The 23,763-nt window shown below is 37.2% G+C and overlaps 1 protein-coding gene across 4 annotated transcripts in view; it reads right to left on the reverse strand.

The window, feature by feature from the left end:
- The window catches only part of LOC123533149 (RNA-binding protein Musashi homolog 2-like), a 115,126-nt gene extending 104,909 nt beyond the window's left edge, over positions 1–10,217 (reverse strand). Inside the window, exons 1-4 of one of the 4 annotated variants that reach the window (XM_053519340.1) lie at positions 9,333–10,217; positions 9,144–9,184; positions 8,877–8,958; positions 1,369–1,453 (exon numbers count right to left, since the gene is read on the reverse strand). In XM_053519340.1, coding sequence (XP_053375315.1) covers positions 1,369–1,453; positions 8,877–8,958; positions 9,144–9,184; positions 9,333–9,400 — 276 coding nt within the window. In that variant the 5' untranslated portion in view covers positions 9,401–10,217. The remainder of the gene's footprint in view (positions 1–1,368; positions 1,454–8,876; positions 8,959–9,143; positions 9,185–9,332) is intronic. The other 3 variants (XM_053519339.1, XM_053519342.1, XM_053519341.1) reach the window with 3 other exon arrangements.
- Positions 10,218–23,763: the final 13,546 nt, after the last annotated feature.

Here is a 23,763-nt window from a genome sequence, read left to right on the forward strand (position 1 = left end):
CGCCGACAACCGCTCAAGTGATGACAATAACTCATCATTTTTTTTCAAAAAATCAGATGAGCTAACTAGAGATGCTTTTGAGAAAAGCGCATGTCTCCCACAACTGCCCCAATGAAAAATGTCTAGTTTCTCTAGATGGATTAGATGAGTGGACCCAATTAGATGGCTTGAACGAGAGGACTCAATAATTCAAGGGCCATAATTCAAAAGTGCCTGGGCGGATTTGGCTAGTTACAGAACTTGGCCAAGGTCTTATGGTCAAACACATTTTGTTCAAGTTTGGTGAAGATCGGATGAGAAATGTTCGACTTAAAGAGTGCGGACAAGCTTTGTGACAGACAGACACACACACACACACAGACTGGAGTAAATCAATATGTTCCCACACCACTGTGTGGTGGGAGACATACTTATGTTGCGTAGGGTGATCATGAAAGTCAAAGGTTCCTTAATTTCTGTTGAACTATTCTTTTCAGGTAAACTTACTTATTTTTAAGAGTTGTTCTACAACTCCAGTGACCTACCAGTAGTAGGCTTTGTCAAACAGGACCTCTATCCTCTACCTTCAATTTATGAACATGACATCAAGATTGTATGACCCAAATTATGCCCCTTGAAAATGTTGGAACAGTAAGTAAAAAAGGGTCGCAAATTCTGTGTCCACTTACGTTGACCATGGATGCTCAGTTACATCTAAATTGGATGGTAACAAGGTACATTATGTAGTTGTAATATGGCTAAGTCTAAAACAGGAGGGCATAACTCAAAATCAAATAGCATGACATGCAAGTCCCCATAGTATATGCATGTTTGCTTCACGCTGATGATGTATACAAAATCTCATTTCAATGGAAAAGGGGGCCTCCGTGGCCGAGTGGTTAGAGTCGTTGACTTCAAACCATTTGCCCCTCATCGATGTGGGTTCGAAACCTCATTTGGGGCGTAGAATTCTTCACGTGAGGAAGCCGTCCAGCTGGCTTATGGAAGGTCGGTGGTTCTACCCAGGTGCCCGCTCGTGATGAAATTATGCACGGAGGGGCACCTGGGGTCTTCCTCCATCATTAAAGCTGGAAAGTCGCCATATGACCCAAAATTGTGTCGGTGCGATGTTAAACCCAACAAAATAAAATAAATAAATCAATGGAAAAGAAAAACTATTGCAGTTGATTACATAAGAGTGTGACAAACAGATAGAACGACAGACACATGGACAGTTCAAACACCATGTCTCCCAGGTTTTCAACAGCAGTGGCATAAGAAATGTTCTGGTAACAAAATAAGAAACAAGTGTTCCTTGTTAATCCCCTTACATTCTTCCACATATAATAAAGCAGAAATAAAGATCATTTGATTTTTTTTTGTACTTACTTGTTTCCCATCTAATATATGAGGTCCGTTTTCTAAACACCCATCTACGCTAACTGGATCTTTATATGTCACGAAACCAAATCCCCTGAAAAAGTACAAAAAATGCAATATATTTCAAACGTTCTAGAATGAATGCCCTTGTGGACAACAAAACTCAAGACTTAAATAAACAACATTAAGGCAACACACAGACAGAGAACATAACAGAATATGAAGTTTATACATCTTAACACGGAATCTGGAATCTACGGGAGTGTATCAAAATACAAAGATGATTTCTTTCTCAGTATTTATGTGCTATGAGTGAGATGAAAAGGTGACAGGAGTTAAAGAAAGAAGATGTTGAAGGCTGATCTTTCGTAACATATAAGTTAATTTTTATTTGTAATCAGTTAGGGAGTCAGTGGCACAGTGGTTAGCAGGTTGGACTACAGTGTCAGCGGTCCGGGTTCAATTCCCGGTTGCGGCTGATATTTCGACTAGTGTTCAGTGCTGGGTGATTTACTTAAATTGGTACTGTTTCCAGCAGTATCGGCCTAGACTGGAAATAAGTTGTTCCATCCATTCCAGTTGGGGACTTTCGTCGACTACCCACGTTAAACAAGAAACTTTCCTTTACTTTACTTTACCTATAGTTCAAAAAGCAGTATGAAGAACTTTTAACACTGTAACAAGTCAGAATTTTCAACAGAACCAAAACAAAACTGATGTGCAGCTTTTAATCTTTCAATGCAGATGTGTTCATGTGTTGCTTTTCAAAATCCATTCAAAAAACTTTTTTATATAATTCAAAATGAAATCCTGATGAAACTGCCTCGTTTTATTTAGTAAAATAAGTCTGGCAAGTACATGTGGAATCAAATCTTCTACGCTGGCTTACAGAAAGAGAATTTCAGAAGCATACACATACAGTCTTAGTTTTTCCTCTGGGGATTGCGTTTTCTTCATTAATAGATGACAGGAACTTCCAAGCCATGGAAATGTATTTTTCATCATTTTGTTTATAGGCAGACAAGATGAATTTTTTGTCTCCGATATATATGGCAAATAATCTCAGGCCACAGGAGAAAAACGAGATAATTCCTTATAATCTAATATACGTCTGATATTCTTATTTGACCATGTACAATACAGTACACAAGCATTTTTCCAATGTGGAACAATGCAAGAATTTCTACAGGCCAGACATTTCTTCCAGATGTTATTTTAATGGGTGAAGAAAGTATAGTAAGAATATTTTAATGATAGTCATGTAAATAGTAGCAGAGCTGAAATTCAAGACACACAGCAGGGTAGATATATGAGACACATTGCAGGGTAGATATATGAGACACATAGCAGGGTAGAAATATGAGACACATAGCAGGGTAGATATATGAGACACATAGCAGGGTAGATATATGAGACACATAGCAGGGCAGATACAAGAGACACATAGGAGAGTAGAAATATGAGACACATAGCAGGGTACATATATGAGACACATAGCAGGGTGAGACACATAGCAGGGTACATATATGAGACACATAGCAGGGTAGATATATGAGACATATAGCAGGGTGAGACACATAGCAGGGTAGAAATATGAGACACATAGCAGGGTAGATATATGAGACACATAGCAGGGTGAGACACATAGCAGGGTAGAAATATGAGACGCATAGCAGGGTAGATATATGAGACATATAGCAGGGTAGATATATGAGACATATAGCAGGGTAGATATACGAGACATATAGCAGGGTAGATATAAGAGACATATAGCAGGTTAGATATATGAGACATATAGCAGGGTAGATATAAGAGACACAATCATAGCAGAGTAGAAATATGAAACACATAGCAGAGTAGAAATATGAGACAAACAGCCTTGCAGATATACGAGACACATAGCCAAGTAGAAATATGAGACACATAGCAGGGTAGATATATGAGACATGTAGCAGAGTAGAAATTCAAGACATGTAACAAAGCAGAAATACAAGACAGATAGCAGCAATACTAGAAACGTAACAGCAGAAATACAAGACACATAGCAGAGTAGAAGTAAAAGATTTGTAGCCTGGTAAAGGTTGTGGTTTCAAACCCCTGCAACAGCACAATTTGGCCTTAAGTCTTATTATCAACTGCCTAAATACAAATCCTAAAACAGAACAATTATTCATCAGTCTGTTCAACAGATTTGTTTTAACTGAATTTCTGAATTTGACAGTATTTTAACTGTTTACATATTAACGATGTAATGTCACCTAATTTATCGATCATAAAAGCTTTATACAATATTTATGGCAATCAGGCAGTTCTATTGCAACAGCACAATTCAATAAAACCCATTAAAACGTTCAATCACAGAAATCATTGCAATAAATAGGTAATACGTGCTAAAATATGACAATCTGAAAGGAAATTGTTGAGCACCCTTTAAAAAAAACCGTAAAAAACCCATTATCAAATATTTTCACTCGAGACTATTTTATCTTATCGGAGAATATTTAAAAGAAGCTAATGAGGGCTTTAATTGTTTGCACAGCGTATTAGGAAAAAATTTCACAGTGAACAATGGCTAAAACTTGTGTGTACACAAAGAATAACGCTAAATTCTATTTTTATATTTCAACTTCAGAATTCAAAATGAGAAGTGAAAGGGCCATTACTCCTGAAGTTTTGCAGAGTAATCAAAATTCGGTTAAATATCGGAATGAAATATAGACACTAAGCTGGTGCTTAGCTAAAAGGAAAGCGAGTGACGACCCAATGGCGCATGACGGTGACATATACATGTAGCAAAGATTAAAAACTCAAATCAAAACAACGTGGGCAATCTACTGTTTATTTTATTTTTATTTTCAAATGTATAGTTTTTAAAAGCAATGGCGGCCTTCTGATACGGGTTCATGATAAACTCCCCCTATCAATTACCCTTCAGAGTGTACTTACTGTCAATTTCAAGCAGGCAAAAAATGCATTTCAATATATACCCAAAGATAAAGAAAGGAAAACCAGTGAAGGTTAAGACTGCTAACCCTTCATTTCACGATAAGATTACAATTTCAGTTCACTAATCAGGTCCCAGTTTGCGAGATTGAAGAATGTTTGAGAGCTACTGTCTAGCTGAGTCACACTTGTGTTTCGGCAAACATTATGGCTTCTTAACATTTACATTCGAACGTGAACGTTAGGCATGTAAGAGAAGAGCAGTGCATGTTGTATTAGGAATGTACATATCACAGTATGTATGAATTTCCTGAATGATAAAAAAGAAGTGCGCCACTGCCGTTTTATGTAACATCAAAGTCATGCACATACTGTAACAAATACTGATGATGCAAAACACAATTAGGAAACCAATTTGCAAACAATTAATCTCCCATAGACACACATGAAAATGGATGAAGCAATTGGCATCTTCGGATGAAATGATTTTATAATCTATTATAATAGTGGGTCACATAAATTGATGATGATTACATTGGAGAATTAAACTGAAAAGTTATCTCTAAGATATATTAACCAACATCTATTTAACTATGGTATAATCGTACTATCTTTTCACTATTGCAAAGTCAGCAGAGACTCAAGGCATGCCGTAGTTACAAATTCAAGACACCAGTATTGTCCTTCAAGAAAACATTCAAGAAAATTGCTGGACCTGAGAAAAAAAGTGTCGGATTTAAGTGGAACAGTAACAGGAACAGAAATATAGAGTAAGAAGAAAAGACTGGGGAAAAAATCTCTGAAATTAATGAAGGGAATTCAGATGAAATGCACTAACCTCTAAAAGGCTCTTAATCTAAACAGTAATTCTCAGCCTACATTATAGACAGTCAGATGGAATAAGTACTCTAGGTAAAAAAAGTGGTTAGAACAAAACGATAACTGAACAAAATCAGACCTTGGCTACTGAACAAAATCAGACTTTGTTAGGTTTTCTGCAGTGTAACAAAAAGTGTGGAACGCAAATAAAAGTCTTCTCAAAAAGCCTCGTTTTTTCTTCATCGCATTAAACAGCAATTGCGTGAAGTCTTCAGCAAAAAATGTAACGGTTGTTTGCTTTTAAATTCTGCTCAGTTTTACAGTGGCAAGAGACTACAAATATGGGGGAATTAATGGTGGTTCACAGTCATGATGTAACATCAGGGATTTGATTGAATGCAGATTATTGCACTGAAAAAATTAATTCATTTTCAGTAAATCATGATAAACCGTATTCTAACCTTTTCCAACTGAAATGGATATACGAGTAATTAACGAACACTAGAAACGTTTCGCAAAATGTGTCAAAGCTTAACTGGTACAAATAGGAAACTCGAGTCATGTCATTCACATTGACTATTTCGGAAACTCTACACCGCCTATATTTTTTGTACGAGGCCCTCTGTATATCATCCTTTAACTCTAATTAAACTATACAATAGTTTTCCGAAGGTCACAGTTTACAAGCAGTGATGCGCTACGCTGGTGCCCACAAGATTTAATGTGAATTTCTTGTTTCGTAGCAAGTCAACTTGAACAAACAAACAGACATCAAAGCTTTTCAACTGCTGTAAATATTCTACTTCATTTATAATTAATTTTTTCGTCAGCGATTTGACGATATGATCACCGGCCGATTTCCGTCATGATGTTACATGCATACCTTCACACGTGAACCATTACACCGACCGCTATTCTTGGGAAAACACAGAAAGTCCATTTACACAGGAGAATATTAGGCTACACTGAAACCGAGTTAATCAGAACGAACATTATAGTATAAATGGATGCAAGACATCAACTTTACATCTTGCCTATTTTTTTTTTATTTTGGCATTTGTAGAGATCAATTCTAAATCTTTAATTACTGCCATCTGAGAAAAGATAAATCTGTTAGAAAATATGTATGCTAAAATTGAAATTTAGTGATGACCCAATAGCTAATGATTGACATACAAAATGATACAAGGTTATAATTGATGGACAGGAGTCTGGTGGCGTTTTTATTCTTTTTAAGATGCAACGCATTATCCTCTTAGAATGACCCCCCCCACCCCCACCCCGCATATCTTGTTGATCCTGATTTATACATAACCAACATTGTTGGAACTTACTCCTAATGTTGTAAAATAATCTTCAAATTTATGTAACTTTGGAATCAAACAGGATATACATTAATACAGAAAGTGAGGTTTCATGTCTAAAAGGCCATAAAACTGCCAATTACTGCTAAAACAACTTTTTATAGTACCCATAAAAAATACTGTATCCTGACTACCTGGCACAATTGTTAAAATTTTTCAGAAAAAAAAAACTGATCTCTTAAATGTACCTTGAACACTGTGAATGTGTATTGTATTATCACCAGTTTTCAAATGTGTTTTGGTTCATAATTGTTCCCCCATTAAAGTATTATAAATATAGATTTGTCAACTATTAACTTTAATGTAATGAATTTCCTATGAACCATTCAATGTCTGAGAGATTTTTTTATATCTTATTCTAATGTGGTAAAATTGTAGAATAGCTAATTGTTCTTGAATTTATTTTTAGCATGGTAAATGCAAGGTTTTGGTACATGTTTGTGTTTTTTCTTCATTCTTCATGAATTAAGGTGTGTACTTTAAAATAGTTTTACTGGCAAGAATTCCAGCATGCTGTTAAGAGTAAGAAATTTTATGAAGCAATAAAGTTTGGTAAACAAATGTGCGCAGTACCTTCCTCACCATAACAGATGCTTGTGTTATATCAGCAGTAAAATTCAGTCCTTAAAAGATCCCTACTGGATACTTGTGGTGAAAATTAAGGTTTGGAACTTGATCAAGATTAATGGATAAAGTAGATCCAGGGCCTGGGAAAAAAAACTACCTTTTGTTTATAACTAAACCCGGGTACAAAAGTAACAAATGGTGTAATGGACCACTGAGACAAATTGGGCAAGGGACCACTGAGACGAGGTCATTGATCAAATAGTGTAAAGGACCATCAACACAAATGAAGAGCCATGTGAAGGCAAAGGGGATGAAAGTACATGTAGTATCACACAGAAACAATGACAAAAAATAATCCCACATTCAAAACAACACCAAGAAGATTGGAGGGGATATGAAGAAACACTCAGCCAAAATTTTAACGGATTCAGTCCATCAAGAGGACCCTAACACCTAGATTATCTGATATACATTAATAGACAAAAATCATGCTTCATTTTAACCTCTGGGTTCTTTTGCTTCTTAAGAGCCTTTAAGGTAAAACTTTGGATTTTCTTTAACAACAGTCCTAAAATAGATCTATTTGACCTGATGGATAGGTTGCCTGATCCCTCAAGCCAGTAAAATACATTTAAGCCTGACAAAGATAGAGGCATTTTCTTTTTTGTGTGGGACTAATGAAAACACTTCCTAGAAATACAAAGACTCTTATTACATAGCCTCGTCCAATTTTGGAGACAGCAAAATCATGTAAAGAGAGAATTGATTTTTATCTGGGTATTGTACCAGACTGGAAGTTATGCATAGAGAACTTGTTTCATTAATGAAGCAATCTTGTTCCCTGTCATTCATCAATTGTAAGCACATTTGATTGGAAAAGAGAGAAATTCTTTCTCTATGCCAATACAATTAAAACCAAAGAATTCTCCATGCAGTTAAAACCAAGATTGAATCTAGACTTTAAATTGGAGTTCTTACTGCAACTATGAAGCGAAATAAGGTATTCAGATGCCTTGCATTAAACTGGTGCACTAAATGCACCTTTAAGTGACCTTTATGCAGCATGCAACTATTCAATGCTGAAGCTACTCAGCACTGTCTGGCTGAAGGAACACTTTTACAAAAGCATTTTCTTGCCCTAATTAGGCCAGTGGACATTGTATAAAGTGTGACATCCCAAGGGCATTCAATTATTCTCCTCTGGATGTGCGATCAATTCCTTTAATGGCAATGTGTAAAAACAGTCAACTTGATTGTCATTCTGCGTCTATAATTTCCTATGCCGTGGCCTCCCATTTACACAAACCCAAGAATTAGAATTGAATCCGTTTAGCTTTTATTGCTGGGCATTTTACAAGGTCATTTAATCTGCTTTTTATGACTCAGTCCCAAATATTTTGTAACAAATTTAGCAATATTGAATGGCAACACACTGATAGAGAAATGGAGCTTAAATCTACAACCCTTAATGGGTTGATCAAGATCTCCATAAATATAAAGCAATATTTGTCTTAATGCTTAAACAAATATTTAAAGATAGAATTGAACGTTTAATTGAGGATTGCCTAGGTTGTGTAGTAGCTATCCGTGCTCATGTACATGCTTTCTTAATACTTACTGTTGAGAAATATTCCGAAAAATATAATAAAATTATCATTCCTGTATACTACTACCTGTGTAGTATAGTGCATTCGCAACTCCAAAATAATTCTTTTGATTATTATTTGCCGAGCATACTTGAAGCTAATTACTTCAGTCATAGAACAATCCAGGGTGTAATTAACATCCTTTTTATCACCAAGTGGGCTATAAATATACACGCACCTTGATCGTTTGGTTGTTGGGTCTTTCATAACCATGGATTCTTTAATTTCTCCATATTTACCAAAGTGCTCTTTCAATTTTTCTGTAATTACAAAACAATACAGACGTGAACTTAGCAGATTTACAGTAATAACATACAACTGACGATGACAATCGAGCATTCCGCATGACTCGCGGGATTTTTAGCGTAATTAACAAATGTAAACAATACATGTTCGCGGTGACATCTAATAGTTAAAACAGGTGAAATCGATCAAAATCATGTACCTGCAGTAGTCTGCCAGCTGAGACCCCCAATAAACATCTTCCTGCAAAAAGAAACGGGTAGAATTTGGTAAACAAAGAGCCATTTTGAATTGGTGAACCTATGACCTAAATGTCAATGTCGGAAAAGATGAAAAGGATCACAGATAACGACGAAATATGTCAACGATAAGTTATAAAATCAGAACTTACCCAGGATCGTTCGGTATTTCTTCAGTCCCATTAGTAGGGGATGTCGGTCCGTTAGACTCCATTTTCATAATGTTATAGAATCTACTCTACTAAAACTACACTGCACAAATGAAAACTCTAAACACACGTGGGATTCTCGCTCACTTCTATCAAACATCTATTGGTCGTTCGTGGGTGGGCATTTGGCGCGTCCCGCTTAGGCGCGAACTAAGGATGATTGACAGCAAGAATTCCGCATTTGATTGGCTGGACTTGCCGTTGCTCGGCAACCAATAACGGTTTCTCATGACGTCAGTGAATGAAAAGAAACCATTTTATCATTAAATTAGCATAAATAGATACGCCTATTTTCTTTTTATAAACACAGTTTGATAAGAACCGCCCATACATAACGCAAAGCGAAAATAGAAGAAAAAACAATAACAAGAAAATGCTTTATAGACTCTCAACTATCGGAATGCGTTAGCCGCATCTGAATATAAAGAAAGCGGATTAAAAACTAACAGGAGTTCTTTGTTCAACTGGCTTTGACAGTGTTAAAACATGATTGAACTTAATTGACATTTAACAGAGAGGATGCTTTCAAAATGTCGGACACAAATGTCTCTCCCTTAAGATCACTTTGTTTACTTAAACAACAAAAATGTCCACATACATTATATTCTAAATATCATAAAAGAGAATAGGTCATCACAGCCATCTTTTCACCTATACATACATACGAAAGGAGTCCGTGATAATACAAGGGGGACAAATCGTACTCGTACAGCTGTGTGATATCTTACCATTATGTAAAATCTTCAAAACCAGCTATATTTCCAGGTGTTCCACCACTTCTCGTAAATTATATCGTTTTAACAACCGGGCTATTTGTCCATAGTCAATGTCTGAAAAAGAGATTCATGATTTATATCAAAAGTACAGACTTATCCAACTCTAGCAGGCGAAAAATAATATATCTGCTTTCTTCCAAAACAGCCAGTACGGAAGAAAGTAAAACTGAAACATAGAAATTAAGATTTTTTTTTTATTATTTAAAGAAACGGGGTTAAATAATACCTGTAACAGTTATGTGATTATGGTCTGTGCTTCTTAGATTAGCGGTTTCGATAGTTCCAATCCGTGACTATAGTTACCTCCCTTGTTAGTTGAGTGCCGTGTAGCGGCTGTAATAGGTCTCCCCATACATTAACTCGATGTTTTCATATTTTTCTGGTCCTTTGTGATCATGGAGAGCATTCATTCTTATTGTTATAGAATTCAACTGAAGCCAGTGTTGGGGTGGGGGCGTTGCATATTTCATTACCTCTCCTTAACAGCTCTTACTTTGCTTATATGCTGCCTAGTTGCGTTTTTTGCTTCAAAAGAATCTTCTTATAGAGTTTATGATGTTTGCTCGTTTGGTCGTATCCTCATGAGACCACAAGGGGTAGGTATCCAACTCTTTTTAGCAAAAAATGACCCAATGTATATATTCTGTATTGGACTGTAATGTAGTACATTCAGGCCATTTCCCAACAGTTGAATACTGCCCTCGCGCGCACGAGACTGGTTACTGCTTAAAATAAAGCGTTTTCTTTTCAAATAGAACCCTTTTGAAGCAAGTGTATATTCAGTTTTGTTACATGAGTCGTACCATAGACTGCCGGTCCATAGTTTGTGCGATATGACCTGGTCTAAAGTTCAACACAGTATTTTGCTGAGCTAAAATAAAATCTTGAAATCTATATTCTGATGTCATTGTAATAAAACACTATTCGGACCTGGAATAATAGTTTTACAGATTTTATTTACTATTCACCTACAAGCCATTCAATACGACTTATGATATATAAGATTCATTTAAATCTATCGTTCAGATTTTCTTTTCAAAAAATGCGCTCTCAAAAACTTTCCAGGAAAAATGGTGGCTTTCGAGGTAAGGGAAGCAACTTTCGTAAATAGGCGTAAAGACCTACGCTACTGTATATAATACTATTCAATTAATGATGAGCGGATGGCATAACTCCACTTTTTGTGATCTACAAATTAATTTTGGTATCGGCAGATAAAATCTTTCAGGATGTTTACATATATCACGAATTGCCATACAAACGACGGTCTTCTTTTAAATTCAAGACATAATAAGTAAAGGGAAGTAACTAAGTCAATGAAAACAGAGACAGAGGTTCCATACTTGTTTGGGTTCGCAATTTTTAACAAAATCTATTTGTTCACGTTCATAAAACACTTGCAAAACTTGTAATTGCCATTGAAAACCATGTAGATTAATATTCAGTATAATTATATCAAAATAGTTGCTAAGCCATGGCAATTTTTAGCAAACAATGACTTTAAAGAGTAAATAGTAGATCGGTAGAGTAAGACCAAGTCGAGCCGCTGATTGGTGATAAAGTTCTGAGTAGTACACGTTTTGTAATCTTATGCTATTATTCTAATTTACAAAACAACACTCGCGTCTTAATTGAAACACTGCATGCATTATATAATTCATTTATTTACTCTTCAAAAGTCGGCACTAACTAACATTTGAAATGTCGCTTGCAGAGAACTCACTAAATGAACTGTCCCAGCATGGAGAAGAAATTCCGATATAGGAATATATTGATCTCTTCATGTTGACGTATTACTTACTTTTAACGATATTGCCCGTGAGTCTGGTTTATTGTCATCATAGTTACAAGGCAGAGAGGGCACACGACATGTACTTTAGGTAATAGACCGACTGTAATGACACTCGGCAATTTCCGTGTGTTTACGTAATTCTCGTAAGGCCATTCGGCGTTCTTCGGACGTAAATATAGCTTACGCGCACGTGGCTTTCCGTAATAAAACGGAGAATGCCGAAATCACATACGGAGAATACCTAACTTGTCGATTGTCACTATGGGTTCATTACCATAAACTCTTCAGATTAACCCTTACCCTGCTATATTTCTATAATGAACTTGTCCATCTTTCAGTTTGGACAGAACCATTAACTGTTTAAAAGGGGTGCTTACCAAAAAGATAAAGACTGAATGGCGAACAGTGCAGATCTTGATCAGACTGCACGGGTATGCAGGCTGATCAGGATCTACACTGGTCGCAAAGGCAGAATCAATCGTATCCAGCATGATAAGGGTTAATCTCGGTCAGAGAAAAAGCAAGAAGGACCATACTGGCACTGGACGGCAGAAGGGTGCTGAAATTGAAGGGACAGCCAAAACTGGCATAAACTTGAAATCTCTGAAGCACGCACGGAAGGTTTAATCTACTCAATGTTCAAAGATTACGTTACATGTATACACACACATAAAAGGCTAAGGTAATAATTACAGACTGATATATAGTGCATCATTATTCAACAATTTTCTTTTTTCTATTCAATAATTATACCAATTTATGAAACTTTATACGAATGTACACACAAAAAGGTTAGATCTATAAGGAAATGAAGAAAACCAAAAAAAAGTGAACATTTCAAACGCAAATCATATCAGCTTACCTATATATGATTAACAGATGGATAAACAGAAGTACATAAACACAGCAGTAATTAGTTGTGATTTTTTTTGGAGAAGGAATCAACGGGGACTCACTTGTTCTCTGACTGTAGCTGATAACTGTCTCACACCAGACGGATGACTTTTTAAAAGACGTAAGTTGAAACCCCTCTAAAAACAAAACTCCTGAAAAGTGGAGACCCTCCGATCTGATCAATTGTCATGGTCCAGAATGAGGTTATTATATCGAAAATAACTCATCTTAACTGGAGACCGCAAGAAACTTAATGTTTCATTTTTTTTCTCGGGGCTGTATCATATTTATTGTATCTTCGTTGCTCTCAATTGATAGTGTTATGTTCGTCCTTCCTACTGACCTGGCATGTCGGGCAAAAAGAGACTTAGAGGAGAAGCAGCATTCACTTTGTGCAAAGAGGTCCAGAGTGGAGCAGCAGTCAGTTTGTACAAAGAGGCCCCGAGAGGTACATGTTGAGAGAGAAAGAAATCATGTTGGGGAAACTGGAATAAAATGGGAACAACGTATACATGAGAACAACTGGAATAAAATGGGAACAACGTATACATGATAACAACTGGAATAAAATGGGAACAACGTACACATGAGAACAACTGGAATAAAATGGGAACAACGTATACATGAGAACAACTGGAATAAAATGGGAACAACGTACACATGAGAACAACTGGAATAAAATGGGAACAACGTATACATGAGAACAACTGGAATAAAATGGGAACAACGTATACATGAGAACAACTGGAATAAAATGGGAACAACGTATACATGAGAACAACTGGAATAAAATGGGAACAACGTATACATGAGAAAAGACAAAATAATACGTTGCTTGATCTTTTTTTGTCTGCAGGTCGGGTAGGGACAGATTAGTTGTTGGGTTTTAGAGTCACGCCGATACTATGTAGGTCGTACATAACGGCAACTTATCCTGCTTTTGATGGTGCAGGAAGTGCCTAGGTGTCTCTCGGAGCATTGTTTCAAGCATGGGCGTGTACCTTGGAAGAACCACCGACCTTCCATAAACCAGCTGGATTACTTCCTCACATGAAGATTTCTACACCCCAAAGTTTCGAAATTACAGCGGTGAGGGGCTAGTAATTCCTAGCCAGCGACCATAAACACTCGGCCACGGAGGCACCCTTTAGGCCGGAACTGATAAAACTATTAACAAGGATGAGTTGTGACAAGAATCTGAAATGTAAGCAATTTCGAACTTTTTACATTTTCTTAATTGAATACTTGAAATGCTAAAGTTCAGGGAGATGTGAGAAATTGATATGACTATAATCCTTTTTATTCGATCTTTCACTCAACTCAACAGGGAAACTTTTCAAATTATAAGGAAAAAATAGCAATAAAAATTCAATCTTTAAATCTTATTAAAACTTTTCCCTTACTTCTTATTTTGCATGACAATGTCGCCTTTATGTGTTTGGTAAGGTAATAGCGGTACAGCTTTCCACTTGCTGATTTTTTGATTTTTATATCTCAATTATATTTCCATTTAAGAAATACAAAACTGGTTAACGAGAATTCGGGATTTTTTTTAAAATGTAAAGATCTCATGCGTTATTTTAGTATTCACCCTGTATAGAATTATTTTTGGAAGTAAAACATACAATGTTATAACAACACAAGATTTTCGCCGGATTTTCTAATTCAATTTCAAGACTGATTTTAAACTTGAAAAAAAATCCCGATTTAAAATTTTGGTGGTCTTAAGTACATCACTTGAAGGTCACAAGTTAGAGTTCTGCCAGTGATTGATTTTCCAGATACTTTAATGCTTTCATATATATTAATTATTGCGCCACAAGATAACCGATTTACTACATGTATACTGAATCAAAGAGCTAACCCGCCATTTGATATTTGCAAATAGTTTTAAAAAATACTGTTTTATTAAATTAAGGGGACAGTTAGATCGATCTATCAATATTTACATAGTATTAAATTACGCAAAAATGTAATTTTTAACTAAATTTCAAAATTGTACTTTTCAGTAATTTTAAAATTACTGGCAAAAGAGCTAATGGCAGGTTAGCTGTTTTGTTCAGTATAGTTGCGTAATATAATATTTACTAGTTGCGTGGTATAATATTTATTGACGCATCTATATTTATTTGTTGGTATAAATAGGCGTTAGCTACGCTTCCCACAAAATCGATATTAATATTCATTTTGGGTACATGTCATACGGATGACAAATGTTCACATTATGAATACGTCATCGTAGAGGTGCGGATGGTAACGTAGATATCAGTCGTAGGAATGCTGAACGCGGCCTTCGTGATTGGGAAGCTAAGGTCGCTGATTGAATCACTTGTCCACCAACACTGCAGGTTCTAAACCTCGCTTGGTATGTAAAATAATTTCATGTGAGGATGTTGTCCATCTTGCTTAAGCCGGTTCTACTAAAGTGCTCGCCCATGCCCCGACTAATGCCCGGATGGAACAAAAAAAAAGCTGCGAAGTCACCACATGACATAAAACTGAACCTTATTCTAACTTTGACACTAACTGTTTGATGGTAAGGTAGAGAACTTATCGTGGGCATGTTAATGGTAACGTTAGTACTAGATATAAGAGTGCTCCACGTAAGAGTGTTAATGGTACCAAAAATGCTTAAATGGTACAAGACTCAACTGCATGTAGAATGTATGTACAAAGTGCAAGAGAGTTATGCTTAAAAGTATTAATGGTAACGTACGAACTTTGGATAAGATAGTTCGTATGGTGGCTGATTTCTGCCATCTCGTTCTGGCGTGTTGGCGCATTTGCAGGGCGCTAAAACGCCAACACGCCAGGACGACAATTATACGCGCCAAGACGACAAAATCCATATTTGTCGTTTTGGCGCGTTCATTTGTCGTCTTGGCGTATTGGCGCGTTTGGCGTTTGCAGGGCGCCAAGACACCAACACGCCAGGACGACAATTATACGCGCCAAGACGACAAAATCCATATTTGTCGTTTTGGCGCGTTCATTTGTCGTCTTGGCGTGTTGGCGTCTTGGCGCCCCCGCCAACGCGCCAACACGCCAGGACGACAATTATACGCGCCAAAACGACAAATATGGATTTTGTCGTCTTGGCGCGTTCATTTGTCGTCTTGGCGTGTTGGCGTCTTGGCGCCCCCGCCAACGCGCCAACACGCCAAGACGACAAATTAACGCGCCAAAACGACAAATATGGATTTTGTCGTCTTGGCGCATATTATTGTCGTCCTGGCGTGTTGGCATCTTGGCGCCCTGCAAACGCCAACGCGTCAACACGCCAAGACGACAAATGAACGCGCCAAAACGACAAATATGGATTTTGTCGTCTTGGCGCGTATAATTGTCGTCCTGGCGTGTTGGCGTCTTGGCGCCCTGCAAACGCGCTAAGACGCCAGAACGCCAGGACGACAACTTCCCAATTTAGCGTGTTGGCACCCCCGCCAGAACGACAAATGCCATATTTGTCGTCTTGGTGCGTATAATTGTCGTCCTGGCGTCCTGGCGTTCTGGCGCCCTGCAAACGCGCCAACACGCCAGAACGAGATGGCAGAAATCAGCCACCATAAGTTCGAGTGCTTTAAGTAAGAGAGTTAATAGTAACGTTTGCACAAAACACTATGATACTTTATGTAAGATAGTTAACGATTGCGTAGGTATGGAATTGGAGACTGCTTGACGCAAGACTTTGCACGGGAGAGTTTAACGTAGATGTGTTATTGGTAACGTAAACTTGTCAATAGTAACGTAAATCTCAAACATAAGCCGGATTAACGTAAAAAAGTTAATGGTTACGTATAGATACTAGAGACAGAAGGGCTTAACTCTGGCGTATTAATGGAAGCAAGAGTGGTCAGGGTGTAATTGTAAGGCTATAAATGGTTATATAGGTGCTACAGACGCGAGAGCGCGTATAACGTATGAGTATTAATGGTAACGTATAAACTGGAGTCCAGAAGGTTTAAAGGGTAACAGGAGTACAAGTGTTCTTATCGTAAGTCTTAATGGCTACATAGGTACGGAAAGCAGCTTGGTCCAATCAAGTGTTCTAAAATTTATGTTAGTGATTTTGGTTTGAGGATGGTTATTACGCGTGTCGGATATAAAGCAACTACACACCCGACTCTTAAGTAATTTAAGCCGGAGGATCACAACCCGGTATTTTACCACTGAACCACGTAGTCCGCTCTCATTGTCAACATATGTATTTGGCTAAAAGATATTTATCTTAAGGGTGGACTCTAGACGTTAGAATATGTATGCAGTAGATGGGGGCTTAACATAACGATAATAATGGCAATACATGTACTAAAAGCAAACCAGTTTTGACATACCATTAGAAGAAATAGTTCTTGTCGTCGGAGAGTCAGTGGTAATGTAACATAACACCGTTAAAATATTAAAGGGAGCTCGGTGGTCGGAGGTGCTGGAAGCAAGAATGATTATTATAATGTTGTTCATGGTGATGTGGATGCTGAAGACACAAAAACGTTAGTTTGTACGTTTCCATTGTAACGTAGAGGTATATATAGTAACGTTGAATGTCAGAAAGGTATATTTTATGTTACGACAGTTCTGTAGGTACGAGGGCATCACATAAAAAATTTATTTGCTCCTTTCGGAATCATCCTTAAGATTTAGATCTGTCGTCACTGTATTAACGGTTACTCCCACACCAGGCCTGATTATTGATAATTATCAATTCCACACTAGATGTACTGAACGGGTACGTAATGTCTAGTGGGTACCGTATAATACGTGAAGAGTTTTTAACGTCACGCCAGTCAAACGAAGAATAATTTACTATGAAGTTGGTGCTTGAGGAGCGAGTATGTAAGATCATATCTAAAATTTAAAAAAAAACATATTTTTCGAAGGAAGTTTTCCTAATCAAATCCCGCCCTACGTCCACAGCGTTGACTACAGGTACATTAGAGGAATGAATTATTTTAATTTGATTGTCGCTACTCATCTTATGGCACGTATGTCTTTACGACAAAAGTAGATCATGGGATCACATTAGTATCCGCCTTCAGTCTAAATGTGGACGGTAGCTCGGCAAATGATAAGTAAATAAGAACTGATAAAGTGTATATTCATGTAAGATTGAGCAAACAGTTACTGGATTTGTAAAAGCTAACGTCCGCAATAAACACAAACATACAAACTTGACTAAACACGAAAACATTTCCCTATCTGCATCAAACACATTTCTCTGTCAACCTAAAATGTACTTGAATGAAAGAAGTATTTGACTTAATGGATAAGGGCCATTTTCAATTCTTAAATCCTACTGTATAAGTTTTTACGACCCATTAACCGTCAAACTCAGTACTTATACTTCAATGGGATTTCGATTTTCAATAACAAACGAAAGTGAACTTTTAGAAAAAAATATCTCAGGTTGATTAAGTCTGAGTAGACTGAAGAAGAAAAAATGAATGTAGGGATATCGCATGTTTTTGGGGGTTTTTTTCGTGTGGATTGGTTAGTGTCCCCGAGTCCGGAAGGGCGAGGGTGCCAACGTATTCCGAGGGATTCTGGAGATGTTCTAACACGAAATGAACATGCCCTAAAGCTATTCTACCATAAAATATGTAAAAAAAACACTAATAAATGAATATATTATCCTTCAACGTCATTAAATTTTCATGAAATGCGCGGCGTTTATGTCAATTCCTTTTGAATTATCCGTTTTGGCCCCTTTGCCACGGAACGCACATATATAAAAAGGTGTTTTAACAGCACGCGACCGCGAGCACACATTAACTCTCTTATTAAAACACCCCTGAAAAGTGACAAGAATAGCAGTTTTATGCTAGAATATATTCAAAACGTTGTTATTACAGCTAACACCATCATATGCATGCTAACTGTAACCACAGGGGTACATCACATAAAGGTGTTGGGGTGGTCTGGGGTATAGTAACCCCTATTTATAATAAGGTTTTGGGGTGGTCTGGGGTATAGTAACCCCTATTTATAAATATATAGAGGTTACTATACCCCAGACCACCCCAAAACCTTTATGTGATGTACCCTAAATAGGGGTTACTCTACCCCAGACCACCCCAAAACCTTTATGTGATGTGCCCCTGTGACTGTAACCATGCGAGGCTGACGCCGAAGAAAGACCGTTTTAGAGACCTGCTAATTAACCTTAAGCTTGCTGGTGGCAAGTTACCAGCGCAGACCAAGATCTGCACTGTTCGCAATTTTCAGTGGTAAAGCGTTTCTCATTTCGATGCTATTTTTAACAACATCCTGCAAGAGAGCTGGACTTTTGATTAAGATTTAGTAAGTAGTTACAAGTGACAAACACATGTATTGTATTCAAGTTTAATTTTAAATGAAAATATAATATTCTATGTTTGTTTTGAACCAATTATGAGTGACAGTGGCTCTTAGGTATGTTTTATGAGCTCTTATAAATAACTAAAATGACAATCTCATATACATGTGTCCAATTGACGGTGATTAAAAAGGTTTGAATGATAATGGCATATTGTGAAATCATTAGTATTCGTGGGGAACTTATTTTCGTGGATTTCGTGGTTGATTCGATCCACGAAATTTAATCCCAACGAACAAGTAAAATTCCCATTAATTTTATGTTCAACAATTGAAATCCACGAACTCATATCCCCACGAAATTGCCATTTTGACCAAACCACGAAATTTCATGCCCACGAAATTAAATGATTCTACAGTATTGTATTTCAAGGAGATTCTTTTATGAATAAAACAACCCTTTCGTGCCGTAAATAAAACCTATCAATAAAAAGGTGAAAGTGGATGTTCTTCTATTTTAATATATCTTTAAAGTATTTCTTAACTTTTTTTATAACATGTCATTTCCTAAATAATTATAAAACCGAAACTGTATAAAACCTGATCTCAACCGCCCCTGTACCCCTCCCCTAACCCTTCACTATAAAACGCACACGCACAAAAGACGCAACGCACAACTTTGAAACAAACGAACCAAATGTCTAGTGTGAAAATTCAGTTTTCATCGATTACAAAAGAATAAATGTACTAATGTTTAAAATTTATTGTAGAAAGACAGTTGTATATTGCAATAGGCTTTCTCTTTCAGACTTTTATATTGCATTTCTCCGACATATGACCGAATAATGATACGTCAGTTTTCTGTTGCACGCATACGAAGTTCCTTCAAGGTCTCAAAGCGGATAGAGATGTCTCATACATATTTAGATCGCCCGAAAATAAATGTATAGTCAACCCAGGTATCCACATGCTTTGCTTAATGTTCGGAACAATATATGAGCCGTGCCATGAGAAAACCAACATAGTGGGTTTGCGACCAGCATGGATCCAGACCAGCCTGCGCATCCGCGCAGTCTGGTCAGGATCCATGCTGTTCGCTAACAGTTTCTCCAATTTCAATAGGCTTTAAAAGCGAACAGCATGGATCCTGACCAGACTGCGCGGATGCGCAGGCTGGTCTGGATCCATGCTGGTCGCAAACCCACTATGTTGGTTTTCTCATGGCACGACTCATATATTCATTTATATCAGTTGACATCTTGGGACGTTTCCTATACCTAGCTAAATATTCAAGACCATACTAAATTTTAGAATACAAGCCCCATGATCAATTGACAGAAAGGTTTGAGTCGGCCCCTAAGCTATACAAAACCAAATAAAATCCCCAAGTCCAATTTAATTGACTGAAACGCTTTGCTAAATTTTAGCTCAAAAAAGCCCTGACAGCTTGTGTCGACCCAAACGCTTTGCTAAATATAAAGGACCATATACAAGCCCCAAGACCAAATAACAGAAAAGTTTGAGTCGCTTCATAACCTTTTAATTTTGATAAAACATGTGTCGAAACCTTTACAAAACTTTGGGGGAATTCAAATGAACTGGACAAGTTTATACATCTATAACTATCCATGTATTGTCACATTTCTATTCGTACAAAGTAAGAAAACTTAGCCTGCTGCCGGCAAGTGATTCTGCCTCTGCGACCAGTGCAGACCAAGGACGTGCAGGCTGATCATGGTCTGCACTGTTCGCTATACAGTCAGTAAATTTTCAGTGAACACCCCTTCGAATGATAAATGGTATTGTCCAAACTGAATGACTGACCAGTCCATTTTAGAAATTTAGCAGGCTAAAGACCTATAAATATTTCAGCAAATACAACTTAGAAAATGTGATTAATGATAGAAAATCTGCATACTGCTCCAAACAAATGAATCTTGGTATAAAGCGATCGTTAAAGAAAACTTACAATTGCAATCGTCACGCAGTTTAGTTATTTCAACCTACGGAAACGTATGCCCTCTTTAGTTTAAGCGTATTTTATTTCATTCGATCAAGTAACATAGTCTTTGTGCAAAATACATTTATGAAATGTTGCCCTTAGTCTTGCATTATTAAATTAGACGTTGTAACATTTGTATGGAACTCGTCTTGTGATGCATCTGCCATGTGACGAGATCACGTGTAAAAGGAACGGTTTTGCAGACATTTTAAATAAGTACATGCAGTTGAAACATTATCATTTTTTCATGTCTGTCTATGTACTGCAAAATCTTACATGCATACAAAGAATGATGCACTGAATTTGCTTCCATTTTGAAAAGTTTGGCGACTCACAAGCGTCGTGGATGTCCGGGTTTTTCACCGTATGGACGTGACCGCACTCTTTGTCTTCTCTGAAAAAAAATTTACGCACTTTGATACTTACGTAAAAACTTCTGCTTTCGTCTACATACAGGAACTTGACTGTGGACATGGGGGGGGGGGGGGGGGGGGGGGGGGTCAGTAATGTTGGCGACATAAAGAAACATGATATTGTGGAAATGTTAGGGAACTTGCCGGTAATGTTGCAAATTCAAGAACTCATTGGCACACATGTTAGAGGCCATGAAAACCATGTTTCATACATAAAGGAAGTCGGTGGCCGATTTGTCGGTGCAACATTAGTGATATCGTCAACACAAAGAAACTTGATGGTGGACATATTAGGGCCACGTCCGTAATGTTAGCGAAATAAAGACATATATGATGATTGACATGTTTTGGCAATGTCAGCAGTGTAGGCTACACCCAGGCACTTGATGGCAAACATGTTGGGGGTTACGTCAGTAATGTCGGCTACATAAAGAAATGACTTAGTTGAAGCTTTTTAGGTCTACCAAGTACAAAAATGATGTGATAAGAATACATGTATACTTTCATCGAAGTTTGATCTAGTATGCAGACATATGTAGTTATCTTTTTCTGCCAACTTAATGCTGTCTCTTTGTGCAACTGCCACATGGATTGAGTACATCTGCACTAACAACTTGATGGTGTCACAGATGTATATCAGCAAACAGAGAACATGTTGTGTATTGTAAGTGTTACAGATGAAGCATGGTGTTTGTTCACTGGGATCATACAAGGCCTTGTTTGTTTATACAGGGACTCTCGTATACTGGTCAGATGGCTCAAGATAGATCGTAGAGATATATATGTGTCCGATATTGATTTTATCTTATTTATCTTAACTCTGATATTAGTTTTATCTAAATGTCTGACATGGTGATTAGGGTAAAAGTTAATTAATATGGTAGCAAGGTGATTTGGGTTAACCGAGATAGTGGTAGATTTAGTAATTGAAGGGGTCCGTGCAAAAAGGTACCTATCTCAATTTAGTAAAAATGTGGGGAAACCGCATTTTTTTGTAAAATTTCGGCGAAATGTGATACATGTATTTCCCAAAATAATTGCAGCTGTAGATGATACTAGTATACTATTTAAACAGTCATATTACAAAGTTTCGTGTATTTTGCACTATTTATATCATTTTTGTAACAAAATATCTTGTTTTTGTCGATTATGTTTATGCAACAAGGGTTCTAAGTCCATGGATTTATGCAACAAAGGTTCTAAGTCCATGAGTTAGGACCATTGTTGCATTCAAACCATGATTTGCGAATCATTTTTGCCAAAATATATCAATGAAATATATTAATTTCACATACATAATGACTTTTAAAATTATTGATATAGTCTATTTACATTAGGCTTGTGTTCTTTTTATTATCCGAAAAGCCCTTAACTCTGGTGTCAACTCATTCTGGAGTTAGACCCTATGTTGCATACGTGAAATGCCATTTTATTTCACTCTTAAACAGAATAATACGTTACTTGTGGCCCAACCCTTTTGCTTTTTTATGTAATCTGTATATCCATGTATTTGTAATATTCTTACATTTAGTTCGTTTTTTTTTGTATGCATGTCTTGTAAATTTGTATTGTATTTGTATGGAAAGCAATAAAATATGATTTAACTAATAATACGTTGCTAGGGGAGTTAATCAGGTACGGAATGTTCTTCTTTATGCCACAAATACCCTAACTCCATTTTGACCAAAAATGGAGAAAGGTATCTTTTTGCACGGACCCCTTCAATTCACACCAGTTATAGATCTTCGTAAAGGACTTTTATGGTGGACATGATGGGGACATGCTAGTAATGTCGGTTACATTAAGGACCTTTGTGGTGGACATAATGGGGGTCATGCTAGTAATGTCGGCTACATTAAGGACCTTTATGGTGGACATGATGGGGGTCATGCTAGTAATGTCGGCTACATTAAGGACCTTTATGGTGGACATAATGGGGGTCATGCTAGTAATGTCGGCTACATTAAGGACGTTTATGGTGGACATGATGGGGTCATGCTAGTAATGTCGGCTACATTAAGGACCTTGATGGTGGACATGATGGGGGTTATGATAGTAATGTCGGCCACATAAAGGACCTTGATGGTGGACATGATGGGGGACATGCTTGTAATGTCGGCTAATTTAAGAGCTTTATGGTGGACATGATGGGGGACATGCTAGTAATGTCGGCTACATTAAAGACCTTTCATGATGGGGGTCATGC

The sequence above is a fragment of the Mercenaria mercenaria genome, chromosome 12 (genome assembly GCF_021730395.1).
Source record: "Mercenaria mercenaria strain notata chromosome 12, MADL_Memer_1, whole genome shotgun sequence".
NCBI classification, from domain to species: Eukaryota; Metazoa; Mollusca; class Bivalvia; order Venerida; family Veneridae; genus Mercenaria; species Mercenaria mercenaria.